Source organism: Corylus avellana, chromosome 11, assembly GCF_965113065.1.
Source record: "Corylus avellana chromosome 11, dhCorAvel1.hap1.2, whole genome shotgun sequence".
Taxonomy (NCBI): Eukaryota; Viridiplantae; Streptophyta; class Magnoliopsida; order Fagales; family Betulaceae; genus Corylus; species Corylus avellana.
Window position 1 is genome coordinate 10235812 of NC_142500.1, and position 10900 is coordinate 10246711.

At 37.8% G+C, this 10900-nt stretch overlaps 1 protein-coding gene and 1 pseudogene across 2 annotated transcripts in view; both read right to left on the reverse strand.

Moving 5' to 3' along the window:
* Window positions 1-1319: 1319 nt before the first annotated feature.
* LOC132166536 (uncharacterized) lies at window positions 1320-3724 on the reverse strand. The gene is made up of 3 exons (XM_088511533.1): window positions 3498-3724; window positions 1760-1804; window positions 1320-1535 (listed from the first exon to the last, which is right to left on the reverse strand). The coding sequence occupies exons 1-3, from the start codon at window positions 3657-3659 to the stop codon at window positions 1320-1322; spliced, it is 423 nt and encodes a 140-aa protein (XP_088367659.1). The 5' UTR covers window positions 3660-3724.
* A 3843-nt stretch (window positions 3725-7567) lies between these two features.
* Window positions 7568-10900, reverse strand: part of LOC132166064 (farnesylcysteine lyase-like) — a 4529-nt pseudogene continuing 1196 nt past the window's right edge. Inside the window, exons 3-5 of the transcript XR_015909460.1 lie at window positions 9082-9436; window positions 8804-8979; window positions 7568-7960 (exon numbers count right to left, since the gene is read on the reverse strand). The product of XR_015909460.1 is annotated as a farnesylcysteine lyase-like (transcript). The remainder of the gene's footprint in view (window positions 7961-8803; window positions 8980-9081; window positions 9437-10900) is intronic.

The window sequence follows — 10900 nt, forward strand, 5'->3', positions numbered from 1 at the left end:
CCCGCCGACATGATCGCCACGATGCACAGAGCACCCTCGTAAATTTTCGGGGAAATCGGACGACGTCGTATTTTTTCACAACCAGGACCGAAACCTTAGGCCGAACGAAATGGTCGGATGCGAAGTGAAATTTTTTCGCTCGAAATTTTACGAGCTTGTGCGGAACTTCTAGGCAATCATATCGGCAGGTGACAAGAAGTGATTTGAGTTTCTTTGCCCCCCCATTTTCTTTAACGAACGATAACTTTTTGTTGAAAGAACAAGTGCCCCGATCCCGGCCGAAACGACTCGAATTACACTTCGACACCCGCCGACGTGATCGCCACGATGCACAGAGCACCCTCGTAAATTTTCGGGCAAATCGGACGACGTCGTATTTTTTCACAACCAGGACCGAAACCATAGGCCGAACAAAATGGTCGGATGCGAAGTGAAATTTTTTCGCTCGAAATTTTACGAGCTTGTGCGGAACTTCTAGGCAATCATATCGGCAGGTGACACGAAGTGATTCGAGTTCGTTTGCCCCCCCATTTGCTTTAACGAACGATAACTTTTTGTGAAAATAACAAGTGCCCCGATCCCGGCCGAAACGACTCGAATTACACTTCGAGACCCGCCGACGTGATCGCCACGATGCACAGAGCACCCTCGTAAATTTTCGGGCAAATCGGACGACGTCGTATTTTTTCACAACCAGGACCGAAACCCTAGGCCGAACAAAATGGTCGGATGCGAAGTGAAATTTTTTCGCTCGAAATTTTACGAGCTTGTGCAGAACTTCTAGGCGATCATATCGGCAGGTGACACGAAGTGATTCGAGTTCGTTTGCCCCCCCATTTGCTTTAACGAACGATAACTTTTTGTGAAAATAACAAGTGCCCCGATCCCGGCCGAAACGACTCGAATTACACTTCGAGACCCGCCGACATGATCGCCACGATGCACAGAGCACCCTCGTAAATTTTCGGGCAAATCGGACGACGTCGTATTTTTTCACAACCAGGACCGAAACCTTAGGCCGAACAAAATGGTCGGATGCAAAGTGAAATTTTTTCGCTCGAAATTTTACGAGCTTGTGCGGAACTTCTAGGCAATCATATCGGCAGGTGACACGAAGTGATTCGAGTTCGTTTGCCCCCCTATTTTCTTTAACGAACGATAACTTTTTCCGAAAATAACAAGTGCCCCGAACCCGGCCGAAACGACTCGAATTACACTTCGAGACCCGCCGACATGATCGCCATGATGCACAGAGCACCCTCGTAAATTTTCGGGCAAATCGGACGACGTTGTATTTTTTCACAACCAGGACCGAAACCCTAGGCCGAACGAAATGGTCGGATGCGAAGTGAAATTTTTTCGCTCGAAATTTTACGAATTCTTTCATCTTGGCAGTTGCCAAGAATATGCACCAGGATATCCTCGTGCTCTTGTTCCCATTTTACATTTGCCTGCGGGATGGGAAATTCTGCTGGGGATGGGGTTTGCATCCCAGCCTTTCGAGGAGACTTACGGGGAGTGCTAAAGAACGACATCTACGAATATGTATAGAAAATAGCATAACAACGTGCACAAATCATGTATGATACTTATCTACCAACCACAGTCAACACAAAACTAAACTTTCACGTAGACACTCGAACTAATATATATGATTATGTGAACTGTGATATGATATATTTACAATAAGCAGGAAAATAAGTTAGGCACAAACAATTTAGAATTTAAGCAATATTGGGTGCGAAAATAAGTAACCTACCTTGAAGTTGTTGGATTGTCGTTGTCGCAAGTAATACTCGCCGAACTGAAAATTAAACGAGGCCAACATTAATGCCGACTAACCAGAAAGTGGAGGCAAATTTAGCATAATTGATGAAATACCCTAATATCGAAAACAACACATAGATTGTCTCAAGCGAGGTGACATGGAAGGGTAATGTTACCCACTTGAATATTTTTTTCAACCCTTAATAATTTCGAATTCTAAATATAGTTCTATCTGCTTATATTTCTCTTTGAGTTTTTTTTTTTTTTTTTTTTTTGAGAGTTTAACAACCTGAATGATACTTCTGATTTCTTTAGCAATATTGCTTATAGTTTATATGAATACTAATGCTAAACCATTATAAGAAATTATTGACTTGTCTATATGAATATATAAACAGTTGTAAGGCTGGACTCCCGATTCTAAAACAAGAATTTGATACTCTAGAGAATAAACTGGGAGTATATTTGAAGGTCTGTCTCTAATCTCTCTCTTGCTCACATATACAAACACACCTACAATTGATTGTAGTTGGAATAAATAAGTGATATGTTTGTTTTTCGTTCATTTTGTAGATCTTGTGACAAGACAAGCCTAATGTAGATGCCACACTCAAACTCTCCAAACCAAAAAGGCCAATAGATTTCATTTCATCCAATAGCCAAAACTCAAATAAACTGAACATAATGGCTCAGTAGCAATAAAAGGATTTGATTAAGCAACATCTTGACTACCCAAAATTCAAGCTAATCAATTAAAACCAACTAGTACGATTGCTCATTTTACTTGTTGCATTCTATCACAATAACCCGCTAAAGCCAATCTCTGTTTTCTCATCCTACTTTGCTAGAGTGTGAGATAAAGAGCTATAAACCATGTACAAAACTGAAGCAAATCTAGGAGACACAAATATGAAAGAAAACAAAAGAATGCCATCTTTTCATTGAATTTCTCCTTCGCAGGTGAAACAAATAAAAGAATGAAAAAAACAAGAATACATCTTCTTTCCTATAAAGAATAAACCAAATCTATCAAGAACCCCAAAAAAAACAAAAACTTTAGAGAAATTGGAGCCGAGACTGTTACCCATCACCACCATTAATGTACAAGAACTCCACTTTCTCTGAGTGAAGTAAACAGGTCCATGCATTGAGCATAAGTCTTCTGATACTTCGCACTCCTCTGACCCAGGCAACACCTCTGCCATCTATTGTAATGACACTCAAGAAAAATTTCATCGATCAAACAAGGTTTCTTTTGGCACTTGGTTGGGAACTAGTTTCTTCGGCAACTAGGTTTCTTGTCAAGTTTTTCTGTAATAAAGGTTACCAATACATAATAAAACCCATGTAAAATTCAATTAATTCTCATATTTTTAGCCTTATTCTCTTGCGGATATTGCAACCTCAATTTCCTATTTGTATGACTCTCTTTGTACCGAGGGTTGGCCCAAGTGGTGAACTCCTTGGAGTTATCAAATTTATCATAGCATGTTCCTATTTTTATTTCACTTTCACCTTTTCTTTTTTTTTTTTGGTAAGTGATAGACGAAGGTCTGATTCCCCAAATGCACTCCCATTTGTGAAAATAAAAATTACAAGAGAACTTCAAGATTTTTCTCATTGATGAAAATATACTATAATATCAACCAATTAAGAACATTCTGCTAGGAGAAAAACAAACTAACAAGATAAAATTTTACACAAGATAGCCAAAAATCTATATGCAGTACCTTCAATCGTGATCCTGTGCGTGGAGCCGTGGTTGGAGGTCTTGTCCACCGAGACTGGCGTTTGGCTACACCGGCAAAACGCAATGTGGATGGGAGCTCGGGATTTTTGTGAGGCGAAGCCTCTAATATATATGAAGAAGCCAGCTGACCAGGTCCAGGCATTGTGGGGGGGGACCTGATACACCTGGCCTGATACGTGGGGGGGGACCGATACGCGTGGGCTAATACGTGGGGGGGAACCTGGCTAGCACGGGGGTGGTGGGGGGGGGGGGGGGGGGGGGGGAGAAAATCTAGCTAGCATAGGGGGGTGGGGGGAGAAATTCTGGCGTGCGCAGGGGGGGACGTGTGTGATAGTGTTGGGGGGGGGGGGGGGGGGGTTAGGGAGAGGGCTGATGCGTGGGGGGAGGGGGGAAATTCCTCTAGCGCAGGGGGGGGGGGGGGGTTTGGGGAGACGCTGAGCAAGAGTGGGATTTGCTTTTCTATGAAAAAATTTCAGAGAGAGGGGCAATATGGTGGGGTGGCGGGTGGAAAAAATTCTAGGTTTAGGCAAGGAGGGAACGCGTGGGGGGGGGAGGGGGAGACATTGAGCAAGAGTGGGATTTGCTTTTCTGTGAAAAAATTTCAGAGAGAGGGGCAGTATGGTAAAAAAATGACAAAATTTGAGGGGGAAAACCGGTCAACGGTCAGACACTGAACAGTGTCTGAGCGCTGGCTTTTGCCAAACGAAGCCTAAATATTTTTCTTTTATAATTTATTTATAGGTGGCAATGGCATTAATAATCAATTTATATTTTGACTTTTATTAGACTATTTTATTTGGCATATGTTATGCCCAGATAATGATAGTTTCTAAAATTAATTAGTGTATGAGGAAGGTAAGAAATATGTGTTAGTGTAGTAGTACTGGAATTTATTTGGCAGTGTGAAAGCTATGTCTGCCTTTTTTAGTCGAAGTACTAATTAAAATGCAACACCGTAATTTAGGTAGGTAGATAAAATTCCTTCAAATTATATTTATTTCTTTAAAAAAATTATTCTATTAAACTAATACTTGTCTTTAAAATAAGTAATTTAAGTATTTTTGCATACAATTATGATTTATGACTTGGTAAAAAATTAAGTTTAAGAATCGTTTGCTTTTTATTTTTTTTACATAAATGTGCAAGCGTGCACACATAAAATGACTATCTATATCTATGTATTTATTTATCGAACCCCCACACAAAAAAAAAAAAAAAAAAAAAAAAAAAAAGACCTCATTGGACCCCTGCTCAAAACCCTTTGCTACGAGTCTAGCCATATATCTTTCAATAGATCAATCAGGTTTCTATTTAAGTTAATAAGCTTGTATACCCACTTGTTGTGTATAACATTGTGATTGCTAGTTGTTATTATCAAGCAAAGCTTGAAACTCACTCTACGTAGCAAAAATGTATTATATTACGTTTATTGATGATTCAAGCGTAAAGGTCTGGGCCTATTTCTTGAAAAGTAAATCTGTGCATTTGAGACTTTTAAAAAGTAGAAGGCCATGGTTGAGACTAAAACGGGCTTGAAGTTAAAGTGTTTGAGGTCAAACAATAAAGGAGAATACAAAGATGGATGGTTTAAATAGTTTGTGTAGTAAATGGGATTAGGATGGAAAAGACTATCCTTTGAACACCACAGCAAAATGGTGTAACTGAGCACATAAAGAAGACCCTCAATGAGCGTGCTAGAAGTATGAGATTGCATATAGGATTGCCAAATACTTTATGAGCTAATGCATTAAGCAATGCTACATACTTAATAAATAGGGAACCTTTCGTTCCCCAAAGCTCATATTACAAGAAGAAGTCTAGAGTAAAAATGAGGTAAACCTTTTCTTATTTGAGAGTTTTTGGTTGTGTATCATATGTTCATATTGATTCTGATACTCGTAGTAAACTATATACTAAGTCTAGAAAATGTTTCTTCATTGGATATGGAGATGAGGCCTTTGCTTATCAATTTTAAGATGATCAAAACTAGAAGATCATTAGAAGTTGGAATGTGATTTTTAATGAGTGTGTTGTGTATAAGAATTGATCAAGTGCAGAAATGTTACATAGTAGGAACCAAAAGAGTCTGAGTGTGTACACTTAGATGAGATTTCTAAAGATGTATTTCCAAACAATGATCAACAAGATGAGGAAAGTGCAGATTCACAAGTTGAACAAGGAACACCTACAACAATTGTCTGAAGGTCTACCAGAACCATTATACCTCGACAGTGGGTTTCACCCTCCCTGTTCCAAATTCTATTGACAGATCGAGGTGAGCCAGAGACGTTTGATGAAACCTTGTAGGTTGAAAATTCAACAACTCATTGATGACTAACCAGACCTGAGAGCTGACAAAATTGCCAGCAAGTAAGAAGGCTTTACTCAATAAATGGGTGTATAAAATAAATGGTGAATATGATGGTAGCAAGTGCTAGAAGGCCAGATTGGTAGTCAAGAGATTCCAACAGAAGGAACGCATTCACTACATAGACATCTCCAATTGTGATGACAACAATCAGAATTGTACTAAGTATTGTGGTAGCAGAAAATTTACATCTTAAGCAGTTAGATGTGAAGACAGCATTCCTTCATGGTGAGTTGGAAGAAGACATTTACATGCGGCAACCATGGGGATTTACAATGCAAGGAAAGGAGAGTCCAATGTGCAAACTGAGCAGAAGTTCGTATAGCCTGAAATAAGCTCTGAGACAATGGCACAAGAAGTTCGATAGCTTCATGTGTACTACTGGATTTACAAGGTGCAATGCAAATCATTTTTGTTATATCAAGAGTTTTAAGAACTCTTATATCAATTTATTGTTGTGCGTAGATGATATGCTTGTGGTAGGGTCTAGTATGGAAGAGATCAACAAGTTGAAGAACTAGTTGTCAAAGTAGTTTGCAATGAAGGATTTGAGAGCTGCTAAACAAATCCTTGGGATGATAATCATCCAAGACGGTGCCAATGGTACACTGAAGATCTCACAAACAAAGTATGTGAAGAAAATTCTCAGCAGATTTTAGCATAGATGGAGCTAAATCGGTTAGCACCCTTCGGAAGTCATTTCAAACTAACCAAGGATGAGTCACCAAAGACAGATCAAGAGAAGACATACATGAGTAAGGTATCTTACGCCTCAACTATCGGAAGTTGATGTACACAATAGTATGTACTAGACCGAATATTGCACATGCACTGGGAGTTGTGAGCAAGTACATGTGTAATATAGAGAAGCAGCATTGAGAGGCAGTCAAGTGGATCTTGAGGTACTTGAGGTATGTTAGAGGTATGTTATGTAGACGCTGATCTAGCGGGTTATGTTGATAGCATAAAAAGTACATTAAGGTTTGTATATACTCTGGGTAGTACAGCTATGTGTTGGACCTCAAAATTGTAAAAAATTGTAGCCATTTCCACTACAGAGGCCAAGTATGTAGCTATGACATAAGTTGGAAATGATATGGTTTGGCTACAAGGTTTTTTGATAAGTTAAGGAAGAAGAATGAGAATAGCATTCTACACGGTGGTAGTCAAGGTACCATTTTTCTTGCCAAAAAAACCCATCTTATCATTCAAGAATGAAGCACATACATTTGAGGTATCACTTCATTCGCTTTCTTCTCAACAGTGTATTAGGGCTTTGGGTTCTGAGTGATATTCTCCTTATTACTGTTTGTAGAGCTTTGAGTTCTAAGTGATATTCTCTTTACTATTGTTTGTACTCCATCTTTAATAATAAATTTTTTCCATGTCATTTTTGTAGTAGAAGTAGGCTAGTTAAGCCAAACTTAAATCTTGGTATCGTGTGATTAATTTTTGATTTCTTCTTAATTTTCACATCTCACGGGTCTTGAGAAATATGATAAATTAATATGATAAATTCCAAACATGATCTCCACTTCAAGAGCCTTCAACAAACGAACACGACTCTTGGCTCAATAACACAAGAGGCTTGTTGTATCAACATAAGCAAGGCCTTGGTTCTGACATCTCAACTCTCCTCGGACTCTGAAATTTTGTTCGTGAGAACTAGTATGAGAGATGAAGAAAACTGAAGCAGGAGTGGCCCTTTTATAACACAAATTTGGGTTTCTACATGGCGGTGTCCAAACAAGATATTATTACTTCATATCAGTTTGAGTTGTATATATTGTTTGCCATGTTAAATTACAATTTACAGATCCAAATGCAAAATCTGTTCATCAGAATCTGAGCTCATGTTAGCTGAGGTCAAGGGTAGTTGGTTAAAAAATCTTGATAGGATTAGGCGTGCTATATTCTCCGCTGCAACAGCACTTGTCTCCATGGTGCTAGCTGCATTCTCAAAAGCATTCACATAGTACAAATGCCGACCATCCAAGATAAATGATGCAAATACTTCAGGAGCATTGTAGTGCGGGTAAGCACCCCAATTAATTCGAATTGTCTCCTGCCTCACGCTAACATACAAGCAAAATAAACATTAATTATAAAGATTCATGGTTTACTTCATCATTTGAAGGGAGGATTAATATTTGGATAGTCGTAAGCAAAAACCTCTACCAAAAATTATAAAGATTAACTAGAGAAAATCACATTGGTAACTTAAGATCTTTAACCAGGCATCAAGAACAGAGCCAAGATCCTTCCTGAATTACTGATTAGCTACTTTGCCAACTGAGCTAAGCAAATTGACAGAAATCAACTTCCCACATAATTTTAGCTATTAGGTATCAAGAAATGAACCCAGATCCTCCTGTAACCACTACAATTTTTAGCTACTTGGTTAAATGCAAATTGAATCATTAATTATAAAGATTCATGGTTTACTTCATCATTTGAAGGGAGGATTAGTATTTGGATAGTCGTAAGCAAAAACCTCTACCAAAAATTATAAAGATTAACTAGAGAAAATCACATTGGTAACTTAAGATCTTTAACCAGGCATCAAGAACAGAGCCAAGATCCTTCCTGAATTACTGATTAGCTACTTTGCCAACTGAGCTAAGCAAATTGACAGAAATCAACTTCCCACATAATTTTAGCTATTAGGTATCAAGAAATGAACCCAGATCCTCCTGTAACCACTACAATTTTTAGCTACTTGGTTAAATGCAAGTGGGTAACTTCTGTAGTGAATCACTCGGGCTAAAATTGACACAAATCAACTTCCCATATTGCAAATGTTCTCCAAAAGAGAGAGAATAAAAACAGAACAAGGAAAGAAACAACAAAATAGAAACAAAGAAAGTTAAGAAAAACACAAAAACGTATGCTACAAAATACTATGTGTAAAATATTACCTGAAGATGCTATCCAGTAAGACATCTGCCATGGGTTTACGGGAAAATATCTTGCAAGTCGTATCTTTCTCACCATGTTGCTTGAGAACTGAAATGCTTGAGAATGGAAGATCAGGATCCTCTATTGTGCCCACCAGTTCTGGGATTTCTGATACAGCAGCTAGGCCAAAATATCCCTTTTGCCAAAACAATACATACGGATTTAGGAAAAAGTATATATAAATTATCGGCCATGCATGAAAAGAGACCGATAAAGTGTATTAGCAACTGCAACTCACAGGATTTAAAAGGCCCCTCACAAAAGTTGCATGTGTGTGCTGCAATTTTCTCTTAGGAATTGAAATTTGTGGGGTAAATTGAATATTCGACTCATCCAGAGTGGCAACCGCCGCAACATCACGTGTAACTATTTCCTAACGTAGAGTTAAGCTCATAATAGTCTCCAAGATAAGAGATCGATTCTATTTTTTCATGGAGGTGCAATGCAGCATCTGAACGATTAATGAGTCCAGCAGCCATCTGCCAATTACCTCCTTCAACAGCCCACAATCCTCCCCCAGATCCTGCCAATGAAACTGCACCAGCAAGTCCACTGATAAAGACACTTTGCCCATAATTGATTCTTGTGATAACCTGCATAATAAATTAACAGAATCAAAATGCTGATGAACCTTGAAATATCTATACTGCTCAAGTTTAAAGTAAGGAAGAAATACAAAATCAGTCAATGTGGTTACACTAATTTGCAATAAACTCATTGTGGTATACAAAAATAACAAATAAGTCTTTGCACCCAATGAAGTCCAATTTTTTTACGGAAACTGTTTAAATGTCACTTTATTACTAATTAAATTATGACACATGTCACCCATAATAAAACAAAATATATATATAAAAACTACAAATATATATATTTTTTATGAATTAAAAATAAATAAATAAATAGAAAAAAAGGCTGGAAGAGGGAGTGACCGAACCACCCATGACTTCTAGCTTTTTTTTTTTTTTTTTACTTTATATATATATATTTATTGGTGACGTGTCATAATTTGATTGGTGCTCACATGGCATTTAGCTCTCAACAAATTGTTATACCATATGCTGATTACTACAAATCAATATAACCACAAGGATTGATTTTGCATTTTTCCCTTAAACTAAATTATGTATTTCAACATATCAAAATTATAGCCAAAGCCAACATCTTTCATTAAATTGAGAATAAGTAAGAATCCTGCTTGCAAAATATACTAAAGGATGCTACAACCTTGATATAAATCAGTTGAGAAGAATCCCAGACACATGAGGTTCAAGAAAACTACTGTTAACTTAAAGAATTGGTATAGCAGCAATTAAGGAAAGTAAATACCACTTATTTTTAACTCAAACCAAATGCAATAGTAGACGATCGTCTCACCATCAATCACCCACCAGACTAGAATGTTCTTCAGAGACAGCAAAAGCCAAAGAAAAGGAAATGATGTCTAAACTTGAAGCTAGGCCATTTCAAATAGGGCAAGTGACCTTCTATACGTTCATGCCCTACATGAGGAAGTGAATGCACAAATATATGAATTTCTACAGGTAGATCTTCAGTGTTGGTGATGGTTTTGCTTCTGACCTTTTTAATAACTTGAAGGTGCAAGTGTAAGTTCCTCTCCAACTACAATATTTTGAAACCCCCGTGGCATCTTCTCAACAACTACAATATCTCAAAGGTGCTAGTTTTCATCAAGTATGTCTATTTTACCACAGCTGACCCATTTACGTATCTTTACAGGATATATTATAGTTTTTACCAAATTCACTCATTCATGATCTTAGAATTTATAGTTTCTTTAAGTTATTCATCCCAAAATCTTCATCTCAACTATACTAAACTGTAAATATGTCCAGTCGCGGTCCATATATGTCACATTCATCATAAAAAATCTTTTTACTTTGGATGAATATATAACAAACAAATCTTTTTATCATCATTTAATGGTTGTCACCCTACAACAGATCTGAAAGCGAGCGTGTGATGTGACGAGCCCATAACACATCCCAGGAGTAGAACCAGACTCAACCTACATCTATTTGAAAGACAGTACATTC